The following is a 15,044-nucleotide window of genomic DNA, read 5'->3' as shown; positions in this document are numbered from 1 at the left end:
TGCTCTGCAGCCTGGAGCACGAGAAGAGGGCTTGGGCCTTGGAGCTGGCACAGCCAACTCCTTGCCCTGGACTTGGTGACCACTGCATCCTACTGGGGGTTGATGGGACCACGCAGAAATGAGCTGCTGAAGAGCTCCGAGGGCAGGGAGAGAGGCTGAGCAGGGGCTTGCATCAGCCTTTGTGCCTGGCAGCTCCATGGGGGAGCTTTCAGGGGGAGGGGATCAGAATAATTAATTAGTGGGAGTTAAGTCAGCATGTGGCTCAAGCCCAGGTATTACTGAGCATCCCCAGGGGCAATTCAGGCCTGGCAGCGGGTAGGGCACTGTTCCATTGCCCACTGCTGGCGGCAGCAGGACACAGGAGTCGTCTGCACTGCTCTGAAGCAGGTAGAGTAAAACACTTTTTATTTCAAGAAATATTGCTTCTAGACTTTCCTGAATCCAGAATTGTTCTATAAAAGTATCAGGGAAATACTGTACAAGGTTTAAAAACACAGTTTGTATCCTGGAGACTGCACCCCTCTGCACACAGAGCATCACTCACCCCCATAAATAGGCTTGTCTGTCAGTCACCCCTGGCACACAGAGAGAGCCAGGACCTACAGCACAGGTAGAGAGTCCAGCAGGAGGCTGCTTCTCCAAATCAGTAAACTCCTACTGAAAGAATCTCCTTTATAAAGACATTTTAGCTTAAAGCACAACCTCCATGCTGGAAGTTGAGCTTGCAGTGCCTGTGGAGCCAGAAATGCTGCACTGAGTGCCCTGTGGCAGCAGGAATCCCCCAGGAGTGGGGCACTGGAGTTGCAGCTGTCTCGGGGGGGGTGTGGGGGGGTTGTCTCTGCAGCTGTTTGGAGGTTCAGCAAGCAGTAAGGGAAGAGGAGGAAGGTGGAGCAATACAGATTTTTCAGTGTCATCTTTGTATCACACCTTGTAGCAGTTAATGGCTGGGCAAATTGAAGAGAGAGTTTTGATACAACAACAAAAATGATCTGGGTTTTACTTCAGGTGCCTTTTGTAGCCAAAGTAAGGTAACACTGGCAGGATTTTGTCATTCCCTTTAGTGCCCGTCCAGAGGGAGCTTGGCTTTCAGCATGATAATGATGCTTTCAAGGTGTGGCTTGGGGATACAGCCCAGCTGTGGTGAGAAGAACATTGCTGATGGGAATCTCTCTACCTGCATGAGCAAACGAAAGATCATCAACACCCCTGCTGGATTCTTGCTACAGAAAATATCAATTGCAGGGAAAGGATCCAACTTCAAGAGCTCCTACAGCCTGTGGTTGTTGGTCACACCCTTTAATTGGGCACCAATTAAAGCAACCAAAAGATGCAATGGTTTTGCTCAGACAGCACCCAATGTGTCTGTCGCAACACTCCAGGCTGATAACTCTTCCCAGTCTCTGGTTTCACAGTGACAGGAGCCTGTGAGCAGGCTCAGAGGACTGAAGGTGTGAGAGCGACCAGTGAGCTCTGGGCTATTGGGCTTCAAAAGTGCATTCTCCTCCCACACCTGGCATTGGGGACTTCCAGTGGTTAAAATAAGTTATGGAAAAGACATTCTGCAGGTGGATTGGGTGGAAAGAGACATTCAGTGGTGCTAGGATGGTTTGAGCAGCCTCTCAAAGGAAGCAGAGCTGAGTTTCAGAGCCTGTGCTGCTACCTGTGGAAGTTTCTGTCCCAGTCCACTCCTGGCTGGAGCTTTGGTGCCCAGTGGGGAGGGGCTCTGTGTGTGAACAGAACATCTGCACACAGCCGAACCCTGAGCTGGGCTCAAACCTTGGCTGCAAGGAACATGGGATGCCAGCTATCACCAGGACCTTTGTTAGCTTGCTAAGGAGCAAAAGGAGAAGACATGGAAGGGTTTAGAGCTTGAGCTAGTCCAAGGAGAGCGGAGCCAAGGCGCTGCCTTCTGCAGGTGAGATCTGGGAAGCTTCCCCTGCAGGACTGTGCTCTCTGTCTGCCAAGAAGGTTCCTGGTTTCTGGGTGCTGAGGGATGGATCCCTCATGGAAGTGTTCACAGCCTGGTGAACAAGGGCTTCATCAGACTTCACAGGAAGATACATTTGGTCTTCAAATACATCCCCCCAGGTGTCACTGTCCTGAGGAACACTGATGGGTTGCAGCATGAAGCTGTGCCGGGACTCCAGCTCCAGCAGCCCGTTCCCGCTGAAGTCCAGCTGCAAGCGTTCCCAGTCCAGCTCCCCTGCCCCTGTCCCAGTGTGGGGATTGTCCCTCCAGAGCACAGCTCCCATGCCATAGCTCTCAGCACTATTGTTGTGCAGTTCCAGTTTCCTGCTCTGGCTGGAGGTGCCCCCACTGGAGGCCAGCCCCATGGGTCCAGCTGGCATCCCAGGCTCCCCCGCGGGCTGCCCGCTTGGGCCCTCAGCAGAAGTCATCTCCCAGGAGGCCTCTCCTGCGGTGGTTCTCTGGTCGTCACCATGCAGCAGTGCAAACATCCTATCTACATCCTTCAGGTCATGAGTCCAGGCAGCCAGGCTAGGCCTGTGCCCGTGCCCGGGGCTGTGCCCGGGGCCGCTCCGGTTCACACTGTACAACGCCTCCAGGCCGTGCCAGTTCCTGTTGCCGGTGGCTCCGGGAAGCTTAACCTTCCCATCCGTCCCATAACTGTCCTCTGTGGAGAGACAGAACAAGGCCCAGTGGTCAGTGCCAGCTTCAGAGGAAAGCAGAGCAGCCTCCAGCTCACTTGGCAGCACCGTGGTCCAGAGGGTGAGCTGACCACACCTCTGGTGACACCAGGGACCCTGGGATGCTCACAGCTCCTGCTCAGCACACGGCAAGAACCTCCCTGCCTTCTGCTGTATCCTTGCACTGGGTGAAAAAGAGCAAAATAGGTCTGATTCAATGAGAAATTGTTTCCCACAAAGTGGTGAGGTGCTGGAACAGATTGCTCAGAGAAGCTGTGGAGGCCCCAAGCCTGGCAGTGGTCAAAGTCAACCTGGTCTAGCAGGAGGTCTCCCTGCCCACAGCAGGGGATGCTCTTCCTAGAACAACCTTAAGGTCCCTTCCAGCCCAAACCATTCCATGATTAGGCTCTCTGGATACCTCAGGAAGCTCTCTGAGCACATTTGGTTCATGTTTCAAAAGCAGCTGCAGACACTTCCTAAAGAAACCAGAAAACCCCCTGCCCAAGCCAGCCTGTTCCAGATCAACCCAACAGCAGGACAACAATCCTGAAGCAGTGACTCTGTGTGTGGCTTTCCCAGTGTGCACATCTCAGAGACACAGGCATGGAGGATGAGCTGTGTGAGGCCTCACTACGTTAAGTGCAGGATGGTGGAGCTAACCCCAGTGGCCACGCTGGTGTTGAGGTGTTAGAGCATGCATGGAGAGCTGTGAGGTGGGCAGCAGGGCAGGACATGGACATTAGTTGGAAAGGGCTGGGTCATGCAATTATTTGGAAAGACGCTGCTGAGGAGAATAAAAAAGTGTGGATACCTGTGTGGGTCATAGCTTCCTCCATCTTTATTTCCTGATATAGGAAAATACAAAGAGTAACTTTTGTTAGTGTTTAGAACTGGCAAAATCATTCACAATGAAGTGTTCCATGCACAGCAGCTAACTCCTAGAAAGAAATGGACTGGGTTACATAAAGATAGAGCTGTAGGCCAACAGAGATCTCCTGCAGGTCTTGCACAAAGAAACTGAACCCCACCCTTTTCCTAAAGGGGTGAACCCATCAGAGGTGGTGAAAGAGAGACTCATCTGTAGCTGAGCAGGGACACAGAGGTGCAGCACCACAAATGATGCAGGAGGGAAAGTTCCTGTGAAAAAAAGGACAATCTCCAACCAACCAAGTTTAAAAGCAGTGACTTGCAGAGTTAGGAAGTATGAACAGCAGCTGTTTCTCTGCTCAGAGCCTGCTGCAAGGATGAAACCAAACAGCTTTGCTTGGAGCCAGAGGGGTAAGAGTTGGCAAATTCAGTCTCAGTGTGGTGCAGAGCCTGAGATTGTCCAGGTGGACAGGCAGAAATGGGGATGAACACAAGATCTATCACCTGCCCTGCTACCAGGAGTGAAAACTAACCCAATAAACCCTGCAAGAGAAAAAGATGATGGCTGTGGAAGATCTGCATCTGCTGGGGACAGCTTAGTGCCACTCACAGGGCCACCTTCCTGCAGTCTGCCATTGGGCTCTGTCCAGAGCAACCTGCGTGAGCTGATGGAGAAGCTTCCTGGCTGTGTGGTGTGCAGGCTGGTGGCTGTGCATCCTTCCAGACTTGTCCCAGATTGGAAAAAAAAAAAAAATCAACTCCACATAACATGGAAAGAGTATTTTTGCTGTACCTGTTTCCAGTCCCTTGGGCCTGGGGTTGCACTGCTTGTAACCCTGGCAGCTCCTCAGCTCCATCAGCTGCAGGTGCAGCTGGTTCAGGATGCCACGCTCCACCGTGTGCACCGTGTTGGTCAGCTGGGCAGGGGAGAAGGGCTTCTGTTAGCAGACAGCAAGACACCTGGGGGGTGGTGAGCTGCATTCTGTGGCAGGGAAGGGGCTTTACCTGATAGGGATCAGTGTTCATGTCAAAATACTCCAAGAAGCCTGTGGCAAACTCACAGAAAAGGAAGTTGTGGGTGTCGTTGACTGTCCTCAGGCACCAGTAAGTGTTGTTGTTGGAGCTTGTGCAGGCACAGAAGGAGCCCACTGCAAGCAGAGAAACAGCCTTGTGGGTTGCAGTGGAAAACAGCAGGTGTGTCTCTGCTGCTGAAACTTGCATCAATTAAAAAGTAAAAATCAATTTGAAGTGTTAGGGTCTCATCTAACACAAAATAAATGCTGTTAAGGTGATGCTTACCAACAGCTGAGGAAAGAATGGGACTAATGGCAAGAATTTGTAAGGGAGTGTCTGCAATTTCTTCACAGGAAGTCATTGGTGGTACAAATTTGAAAGCAAAAAGGTATAGCTAAAATAGACCTTCAATGTGCTGAAGTCCCTGACAACATCAAAGGTCAAGTCCCCAGAAAGCTCATGGCAGCTGGAAGAAGAAACTCATCCTTTAGAAGCAGAAACGCAGTATAAAGCCCTGCCACCTCTCTGGCCATCTCCAAGAGCTGGCAGGAGTCTCAGTGGCTGTTTACCAGAGCCTGTTTCAGAGGCAGTTCCCTCTGGTTTCAGAGTTTAGCACTCAGCCTGTCAGGGTCACTTCATCTGCACAAGCTATGGACCAATCCCCAGCTCTCAGCTGGTGGTCTCCTTCCCACTGCAGAGCACCAGCAGCACCAGGGGCCAGCTCTTCAGCACCAGGCTCTGAAGGCATGGCCTGGGGCTGTGTGGCACAGCAGGTGGGCACAAAACTCACAGTTCCAGAAGGGGGCTGTCTGCCAGTGGTTGTTGTCGTGGGTGAAGCAGGTCAGCCCAGGCAGGCTGCACTCGTCGCCCTTCTTCTGCCGCTTCTTCCCCTTCCTCTCCTTCTTCCTTCTGCGGTTCTCCTTGAACAGCTGCACTTTGCCATCCACCTCCTGTGCTGCTTCCCTGTTCAGAGAGGGGGCTGGGCTGGGCAGGGCTCACAGCAGCACTGGCATCTCCACAGTTTCTGCCATTCTGATGAGGAGGGGACCCCAAGATGCCCTTCTGCTTGCTCAGCTCCCACCCCACCTGGCAGGAGAAGGTGGGCATGGAAATGGCATTTCCCATTTCCAGCCAGCATGGGAAATGATGTCCTCCTACATTTAGGTTCACCTGGGGCATTTTAACAATCATGAGATCAATCAGCTGCTGAAACGATTCATTTAATCTATTGTCTATCAATGGGTTTAAAATTATTATCCATAAAGCTTCACAAGCCTGTCCAAAGCTGCTGGAAGTTCCCTGTCAGAGCCAGTTCCATGGGATCTTTTGCTTCCCTCCCCTCCTCCCTTCCCCTCTCCACAAAAAACACCTGGGCATCCAAGAGTATAATCCTCCAGCCCCCAAAAAGCCAGCTGAGAGCCTGAGGGGACAGTAGCAATCTTACTTGAAAGGATGAAGATGGCTCTTGAGCTTCTCTTGGGCCTTTACACCTTTCTCCTTGTTGTAGTAGCTACAGGGGAAACGATGAGGAATTAGCATCTGATGAAACTATTTTGAACACAGAAGCAAAGCAGAAACATGCAACCTGTGAGGGTTTCTTCAGGGACCGCAGAGAATGACCTGCAATGGTCACTGCAGTGAAAGAATTTGTGAGAGACCCTGTGCTGGCTGATGGCAACACCACAGCTGGGGCAGATATTAGTCAAATACAAACAAATCAATCTTAAAAGGTGAATATTGCTGCTCCTAGAAGCTTCTACTCTTCAAAGGGTTCTGACTGAAATGAGTACCCACAGTGGGCAGAAGTACCAGCAAAGCTTCTGGTCTTTCTTCTCCATTTCAAAAGGCCTTAGGAAACGTGCAAGCCCCAACAGTGTGTGCAGCAGTCTGGGCTGGGTGCCACTTCTCTTACCTCTGCTTGCTGCAATCACATTCGTCTGGTTTTCTCCTTTTGAGGTGTCCTCTAACCTCCCTCAGGTTCTTAATTTTGTCCTGGAGAGCTTCAATCTGCAGAGAACATTTCCAAGCATTAATGGTTCTCTGAGAAGGCAGCGGTGCAAAGGCTTCTGTCGGGGTCAGCTTCCTCTCACCTCCTTGTCGATGTAAGCCTTGTGGTCCTTCCAGGCTCTGGCAGACTGGTACAGCTCCCTCTCACAGTGGATGGTGTCGTTGGGAAGGATAAAACATCTGCAGCCAGGAGGTTAACAAACAGGGAGAACAAAGTCAGTGGTTTCCCAGCTGCCTGCCCATATCTGTTTCTTCACACATTGCTGATCAATTCTTTGTTAATGTACAAGGTCTTCTCCTCCATGACAGATGACCTGGGCCTGCTGAGCAGAAATGCCCTGGCAATGCCATCCTGGAGATCCTTAATCCAATCAGGAATGGAACTGACCCTGGAATAAAGATCTGTTCAGAATAGAAAGGCTCTGGTTAACCAAAGTTGCCATCTCTTATCTAACCACCAGCTGCTGAGAAACCTCTTCCTCTTGCCAACAGGAATGGAACTCAGCTTCCAGGTATGAAACCAGTGCAGACCAGAACATTCAGCTGATGGGCTAAAGATCAATGGAATCAGTGAAGATCAGTAAGAATCTAAGAGAAAAGAGTTCAAACAAATGGTTGAACAGAAGCCAGCTGGTTACAGAGAGGAGCAATGACAAAGCTGTTCACAGCAGGGTGTGAAAAAGGCTCTACCAAGAGGGAAAAACCACCCAGCAAAAGGCCAAGGAGGTGACTGAGAGGGAACCCCCTCCAGATTCCAGAGCTCCACATTGCCCATTGGAGTTGACCCCACTACAGGGGAGGATTCTGCTCACTGACACACACAGCCCAGGAGCATCTGAAATTTGCAGTGATGGCTTTGAGTTCTGACACGTAGGGACTACAGAGCCATTGGAAAGGTGGAGAGGGAGACTGCAGTGAGGAAAGGAGGGAGCCCCCAGCCAAGGCAGCCGTACTTGTGTGTCACGCGGACGGAGCTGGGGTGACCTACAGCCTCGGTGCCATCAGCCACCATCCTGTCACCCGCAGCACCCCCAGCTTCCTCTGCTCCATCCCTGGCCGCACTGTGACGCTTGGTGATGCTCCTGGCCCTCAGCACCTGCAGTTCTTCCTCCTCCAGGCTGATGTCGTAGATCTGCCCCTCGAACTCCACTGACAGCGAGCGGGTCTGGCGTGTGTGCACGAAGCGAGGCTTGTACCCTGGGCAGAGCAAGGAACACTGCCAGCTGCAGTACATCTACATCAGTACATGGCCAGCAACACCACACACCACACCCAAAGAGCAAGAGTCCTCTCTAAAACCAGCTTCATTTCTCCCTGTGGCTTTATAGAGAAGTATTTAGTGATGTTTTTTGGTACGCCAGGGCCCACAGTCCTGAGTAGCAGGAAATTTCCATTGCCTGCCTGCTGTCAGGTGGAGACGGGCTGCCCAGTCCAGTTCATGAAGACATCCATCCTGAAGAGCAACCCAGCTGAAAGCAGCTGTCTGCTCTGTAACCAGATTAGTCCTCAACAAAATCCTGCAGGGAGATTTATAGGGTCAGATGGGGCACAGTTCCTGGCATGTTAACCACCTCTGGTGTTGTCACTCATTCATCAAGTGCCTGAGAGAGTGCAGTACACCAGCATCCTAGTGCAGGAACAACCCTAAACCTGCCCCGAGCCCTCCGGTGCCTCCCCTGCAGCCCCACCAGAGGCCGCTGCCACCTTGCTGTCCCGGGCCGGGTCCCAGCAGAGCAGAGGCTCGGTCCGGGAGCAGCCCCTGCCCCGGCCGTCCACGGGCCATCAGCGGACAGTGAGATCCGTGTCCACCTCGCCAAGAGGCCCCCATCCCGGCCACCTCAGCCCAGAGCAGTGCCACCGCCTTGCCATGCCTGGGCACCGCGGTAGGTGTCACCAGAGCATCGCCAGAGCACCAGCTCTGGGACAGAGCCTGCCCCTCACCCTGCCTGCCGCTCACCGGGGTATCCTGTGCTATCACAGTGGGGCTGTTACCGAGGCAATTAAGCGGAACCGATTAGGGGTGTGCTTAGTGGACCCGCTGCTGGCCACTTGCCCTGCTCCTTGCCTGAGGAGGGTGGTGACTTACTCTGAGCACTGGGATTCTTCAGGAACTGTCTTTGGCTCTTCCTCTGGGCCCTGCTACTGCGGTAATCGCTGTCCCCACAGCTGCAGTCCTTGTCCTTGCTGCTGTAGCCCCGCGAGTGGACGCTGCGGGTCCTCTTCCTGATGGCCAGGACGTCCCCTGGCACCTTGCACTTGTGGATTCGAAGCTTTCCAGAAGCATCCTCTGTGCACTGCCACTTCTGAGAGCCAGAGAAGCAAAGGTGTCTCAGCAGCTGTTCCCACCCCTGCTGCTCGGTTGTGAACCAAGGCAAGCAAATTGATTTAGAAACTCATCAGTCCCTTACATAACAAACTGAGAGGGGAAACATCTCAGGGGCTAAACACACTCATTCTTCTCAACACCCCTCACATGCCAGGCAGACATGAGCCTGAATGAAACCACTGCAAACCTGCACAAACCCCCCAACAGCCCAGCCAGAAATGTTCCATAAATCAGGAGCATCCAGACTAAACACATCCCCAGAGGAGCAGGGCAAAGCCAGCTCTGAGCAGGCTGCTGGTGGCTTACCTGTCCTGGTTGCTCACAGGCTGTCTGGTACCTGGCTTGTTGGCACAGCTCTTTCACCCTCTCGTATTTTGGCAGCTGGTTGGACTGCTGAGTGCTTTTGCTGCCCTCCTCCTTCTTGCGTAAGAGCTTGCTGTATAAAAATGAAAGTTCAGTATTTTAGACACATTCTGCTAAACTCTGGAGATAAGGAATTTCATGGGAAAAGCAAAGCTGCTGGAAGATTTGATGTCCTAGGCAATCAGGAGGCCAGAAAATTCCTGTGATAGCTTGGAGACCTTCTCACCATGGTCCAGTAGGTGGAGACTCTCCTCACAAAGAGGCTCATGGGCAAGGTGAGGAGCACTGGGCACAAGCTACCCCTGGGGAGATTCTGATTAGACATGGGAAGATTTCTCCCAATGAGGACAATCAGCCATTGAAATCATCTCCCCGGGGAAGTGGTGGAGAACCCAACCCTGGACACTTTAAAGATTGGTCTGGTCAGAGTGCTGAGCCTTCTTATCCAGACTGTGCTTTTCCCAGGAAAGGTTGGACCTGATGATCTTTGAGGTCCCTTTCAGCCTGGCATTCTGTCACCTTCCCTAACCTTGTGTCTTCTATCATCTGACATCTTCTGACATCCCAGATCTTACAGCTGTGCTGCCCATGGACCCTTGTGTCCTACATCACACAAGGTTCCCATGCTCTGTCAAGCCGTAAAGAGCTGTGAGGAACCTACTGAAAAATCTTTACCCAGAGAAAATGCTGACAGCAGTGACTGGCAAGGTGAGAGGGAGTGAAGAGGTGCCAGGGACAGTGGGGCAGCCCCAGGCAGCAATCTCCTGTGCACACAAGACTTAGCTGGAACTGTGTGTGATGGGAAGCACAGCATCAGTGGGCAAGAGAGCTGTGCATGGCTGGGGCTGAAGCAGAGGTCTGGTAAGCACAGGAGCCAGAGGCTGTCATGGGTGGGCACAGGGGCAGTGTGGGAGCCAGGGGAGGCACAGGCCTGAAGAGTCAGCACCAAAGCAGGCGCTCAGGTGTCTGCAGAGCACAGCAGCCTGTAGAGCCAGGGGTGGGGAACTGGGACAGGAGTCAGGTTTGCTTGCAGAATGTACTGCTTTGCTGACCATAGCAAGCAAGGGGAGGCAGCAGGGAGGAAAGCATGTCCCAGGTGCCCAGCAGGCAGGCTCTGCCCAGGCTTCCCTCTGGCACTTACCCTCTCTCCACCAGAAATGTGTCGCGCCAGACTTTGGGCTTCTTGTTTGTGCGGAACCTGAAAGCAGAGCAGCCAGAGTCACTGCAGGCCCCTCTGCAGCACTGCTGCTCCTTCCAGTTCACCCCTTAGCAAGCAGCTCTACCCCAGCACACCTCATGCAGAGCCTCCTCCCACACCCATGCTGTGCTCATTGGTACAGCACCACTCCCCTCTCAGGATCTCTTTTCCTGCTCAGGTGTTCATTTACTGCTTGCTTCTGAACTGCCTAACCCCCCCACCATGCAGGGACCCACCTGTTCCCTGGTCTCTCCAAGTCCAGAAGCTTCAGGACAGATTTGCCATCCATATCTGGGGGTGTGTCAAGCCCTGCTATATCCAGAATTGTTGGAGCAAGGTCAATGTTGAGAACTATCTGAGGCACTCTGCAATACAACAGAAAAGGTCACAGTTGTCATGTGCTCCATGTGGAGGTCTCCACATTCTCTTGGGAATGGAGTGGCAATTGATGGTTGTCAGGGCTTTGAAGATGGAAAGCTCCACACGAGTGCTAAGTTTAGAAAATGCCCTTTGAAGTCTCCAGCTGGGACCAGCAGGCCAGCACTGGGGATTGTCACCACCGAGGGCTGGGCACAACGAAACAAGGAGCTGCAGTAGCCACACTGCCCTTATCTCACTGACATGACCCCATCCATCCTGCTCAACCAGAAGGTGAGCACCCCCATTTTAAAATCAAATTCCAAAGCTCTACCCTGCAGGACTACAGGCTGTACAGTTCCTTCATCTGCACTATAACTCATGGCATGGAAAAAGAAAGCTCTTGGTAAGACTCATGGCTCTGCAATAATGGGGCAGCCTCTCTGAGATGAACAGGCTGCCCAGGGAGCTAGTGGAGTCCCCATCCCTGGAGGTGTACAAGAAACCATGGCACCTGGGGACATGGTTTGGTGGCCATGGTGGTGTTGGGTTGATGGGACTCCGATCTCAGAGGGTTTTTCCAACCCAAACCATTCTATGAATCTATTATTGCATGAAGCTGGACAAGGTGACCATTGCATGCTCTTGGAAATGTTCTAGTTTAGGTCCAGCCGCTGTGCCAGAGCCAGGGGGGACTCACACTGATCCTGGCTCCACGCTGGGGCCACGGATGAAGAAGGGCACTCGAATATCGAAGTCATAGGGCATGGACTTGCCCTTGACCAGCCCGAACTGCCCGATGTGGTAGCCATGGTCAGCAGTGTAAATGATGTAGGTGTTGTCCAGCTCTCCCATCTCTGCAAGCATCTGGTGTAACTGCAACACAGCAGAGGAGAACACCCACACTGAAAGGCAGGAAAAGGAGCTTTGTGCACAGCCACAGGGAGCCAACATTTCACCCCCTGCCAGCCACAGAACTCAAGAGGACCTCAGTGAGGCTGCTCTGGGGATGGACATCTTCACATCTTGTCTTTACTATGCTGCTAAAACAATCAACACATTCAGTTTCAGATTTGACAGATAGGAGAAGAATTAAATAGGTGCAGAAAACTGGAACAGGACAGCTTGGTAGCACTGCTGTTGCTGAACTAGGATGTCCAGCGTGCACCCAAATGCAGCTTGGGAAGGAAGCTGCAGCTCTGGGGCAAGTGGTGCTCAGCTTTGATTTACTGTGTTAGGCCACAGCTTTCTCATTGCTTGCAGCCATGGCCTTGGGAAAAGGCTGTAAATTTTTATTAAAGTTTAAAGAAGTCTCTCTGGGGGAAGATCTTTGGTCATGCTGCCTGATTCTGGAATAAAAAGCCATGCAAAGTGCACCTCCCAGCTCATGGCTCAGGTTACCCTCATGAGCTGAGGCTGCAGGGCCAAGCTCTGCAGACACCAGCAGGCTGACACCTGAGGGGCTGTGGTGTGTGCACCTGTGCTGCCCATGTGTGCCTGCAGGTGATGCAGCTCCTGCCAGTGCCAGGCTTTGGGGCAGGCCCAGCAGCTGATTCCCTCAGTGGCTCACAGGAGCAAGCAAGGAGCCAGAACTCATTTCTGCTGGGGATGTGCTGAGTCACTCTCTGTAGCCCTGGGCTGTCCCTGGGCTGTGGCTGGTGAAGGCAAAGGAGCAATTAATTCGGTGTAGCTAATTTTGTTATGATGATAACCACAGCAGCTTCTTGAACTCACCCTCTCCATGGAGTCATCCACAGACATCAGAGTCTGGAGCCGCTTGCGCTGCAGGACGTTTGTGAACTCCATGTGGATGGGCAGCATGGGCCCCGTGTACTGCATGATCCAGTGCTTGTCCATGTTGGGGGCATAGTTATAGCTGGGAGTGCTGAGAGGAAGAGCAAGAGTCTGAAAAGTCACACCACAGGCATCAGAGGAAGGAGACTCCCCTGAGACAGGACCAGCCAGAAGTCAAATCCCAGCTCACTGCTGTTTCTAATGCCAACAGGCATCACTTTCAGTGGTTTCCAAGCTTCATTGCTTGGCACATCCCATCCTCAACACTTTTTAACTTGCTCTCTGAGCTTTCTAATCAGCCCAAAGACCACTGCCAGACCCGGCATGATACTTGGAACATGCCACAAAATGATCACTGAAACTGCTCATCTGAAAGGTGCAGCCCCCACAGACAAGCAGGGAGATGAGGGAGGCCAGAGCCATGCAGGGTGCAGCAGCTGTCCATCCATCCTCTGCTCACACCCAGGAGACATGACAAGCAGGTAGGGAAGGGAAGCCAGGCAAAACCCCTGTCCCACATTGGTTTCAGCTACATATGAGCAGGATCCTTCTCGAAGGCTTCCAGAATCCAGGCTTTGCCTAGAAAGAGCAGAATTGAGCCCAGGAGCACAGTCCTGATGGTTGTTGGCTGGCCAGCAGATCTGACAGGTGGATCAAGGGAGCCCTGAACCTTGAGGGAATAGCTCTGAGGAGTTCTGGTCACCTATCAGGCACTGGGCAGGTTGTCAGAGAAGGACATGTCCAGTGCAAGCCTCCCTCTGTTTCCTTGGCAAGTCTGTCAGGCAGGAAGCTTCCCCATGAGGAGCTGGGCTTTGGCTGAGCAGCATTTTCCCAGCCTTGCTCCAGCAGGCTCCCAGATGCCCCCAGCATGGAAGGCTGGGGTGGTTGTGACAGGCTGCCCCTGTGCCAGGAAGGAGAGCCAGCTGCTGGGGCAGGCTCCACTCCCCTCTTCCCAGGCCACTCTCAGAAGCCTCCTCCACATAACTGATCACCACTGAGAGCAGCACTCAGGGCTTGAGCAGAGAGGTTGAAGCCTTTCACCGACACTTTCCAAATGCACTTTGAATTTTTGGGGGTGAGAAATGCAGCAGGCAGGAAGTGAGCACAGTTCTCCACCTAGGCAATTCAGGGAGCAGGACCTTCTGTGACAAATGCAGTGCCAGGGGCTGATGGAGGAATGTGGAGCAGAGGAGGAGTGACAGCCTGCCTGTGCTCCCTGAGTAACCTCTGTGCTGTGCCTCACAGAAGCCAGGAGAGTGCCACTGCTTGCCAGGCTAGGGACCTGCTGCTGCCCTCACATCCATCTGCCCTCTTCCTGGGTTAAAAACTCCCCAAACTAGTGAAACAGAGCTGAATTCTGGGGTGAACACTGCCTTCTTGGAGTCACTTTTCCTGCTCAGCTGTCTGATGGAATAAGATTCTTCTGCAACAGCTGCCAGGGACACCTAGAGAGCCATGCCCACATGTGCCATAGCTCCACATGTAACACCAGCACATCCAAAGCTCCAGCAGCCCTGCTCCCCAGCAAGGGATGTCCTTCACCTGGCCACTGTTTTCATCCAGCACATTCTCTCCAGCCCCATTCCCTGCCATGGCACAGATGGAGACATGACCCAGGATGGTTTGTTTGCAGGGAACAGATCACTCTTGATGGGGACAAAGCCAGCATAAACTCCCAGAAATAGGTTCGTGTGCCAGGATCAGGATAGGTTGCCAGGAGAGGAGAGGTGGGAGAGTGGGAGGGAGAAGGGACACTTAAACCCAATAAAGTGTCAGCTGCTCCCATATGGTCTGTGTGATGCCTTCAGCTGGAGCGGGTGGGAGGGTTACTGCCAACTAACCATTAACCACTGATCACATCCTCACCCTCCTTGTCCCTTAAGGCTCCTCCTGCCCTTGCTGCAGGTCTGTGCTGAGCACAGGGCTGAGCCAGCGATGGTTCCTCAGCTTCCTTTGGGATTGTCATAAATCTTAGGGACTTTGGGTCTGCATTGCTTTGATTTTCTTCTTTCCACATTGAGAACTGGGGAAATGAGATCAAGCAGCAGCACATCTGGGGGCAGGACTCTCCCTGGGCTGGAGCATCTCCTGCCTTAGCTGCTCTCCTCTTCCTAAATGCAAGTGGATAAAACTCTTCTGCACAAACTTTTGGTTCCTGGGTTGCTTAAATTTCTGAAGGTGATATTTCAGTCAAGTGGCAGCAAGGAAACATCAAACAAGGTAAGGTCAGCTTCAGCTGTTGTCCTTTCAGCCCCAGCTTCTCCTCACATGTGGCTGACAGGCTCTCCTAATCCCTGGTTTGTAGGCATAACCTTGCAGCTGGGTTTGTAAAGCCAGCAAGCAGCTCCTGACCCCATTTCCCATGGCTGTTGGAGGCAGGCGTCACAGAAACTTGATCCAGCAACTACATCTCTAAAAACAGAACCCAAGGTCAGGTGGCTGTCACCCAAGGTCAGGAAGGAGGAGAGTCAAA

General features: G+C 52.6%; 1 protein-coding gene across 4 annotated transcripts in view; it reads right to left on the bottom strand.

Moving 5' to 3' along the window:
• Positions 1 to 1,874: 1,874 nt before the first annotated feature.
• The window catches only part of SULF1 (sulfatase 1), a 29,565-nt gene continuing 16,395 nt past the window's right edge, over positions 1,875 to 15,044 (bottom strand). The window contains exons 5-19 of one of the 4 annotated variants that reach the window (XM_054394642.1): positions 12,512 to 12,662; positions 11,478 to 11,653; positions 10,657 to 10,785; positions 10,364 to 10,420; positions 9,166 to 9,295; positions 8,620 to 8,836; positions 7,487 to 7,730; positions 6,617 to 6,713; positions 6,439 to 6,533; positions 5,971 to 6,036; positions 5,317 to 5,489; positions 4,518 to 4,660; positions 4,306 to 4,429; positions 3,457 to 3,490; positions 2,602 to 2,632 (exon numbers count right to left, since the gene is read on the bottom strand). In XM_054394642.1, the coding sequence (XP_054250617.1) occupies positions 2,602 to 2,632; positions 3,457 to 3,490; positions 4,306 to 4,429; positions 4,518 to 4,660; positions 5,317 to 5,489; positions 5,971 to 6,036; positions 6,439 to 6,533; positions 6,617 to 6,713; positions 7,487 to 7,730; positions 8,620 to 8,836; positions 9,166 to 9,295; positions 10,364 to 10,420; positions 10,657 to 10,785; positions 11,478 to 11,653; positions 12,512 to 12,662 (1,867 nt within the window). Of the gene's footprint in view, positions 2,633 to 3,456; positions 3,491 to 4,305; positions 4,430 to 4,517; positions 4,661 to 5,316; positions 5,490 to 5,970; positions 6,037 to 6,438; positions 6,534 to 6,616; positions 6,714 to 7,486; positions 7,731 to 8,619; positions 8,837 to 9,165; positions 9,296 to 10,363; positions 10,421 to 10,656; positions 10,786 to 11,477; positions 11,654 to 12,511; positions 12,663 to 15,044 lie in introns of all 4 variants that reach the window. The other 3 variants (XM_054394641.1, XM_054394643.1, XM_054394644.1) reach the window with 3 other exon arrangements.

Source organism: Indicator indicator, chromosome 31 (assembly GCF_027791375.1).
Source record: "Indicator indicator isolate 239-I01 chromosome 31, UM_Iind_1.1, whole genome shotgun sequence".
Classification (NCBI taxonomy): domain Eukaryota; kingdom Metazoa; phylum Chordata; class Aves; order Piciformes; family Indicatoridae; genus Indicator; species Indicator indicator.
The sequence above is the reverse complement of the archived record's forward strand: the minus strand, read 5'-3'. Positions and strand labels throughout refer to the sequence as shown.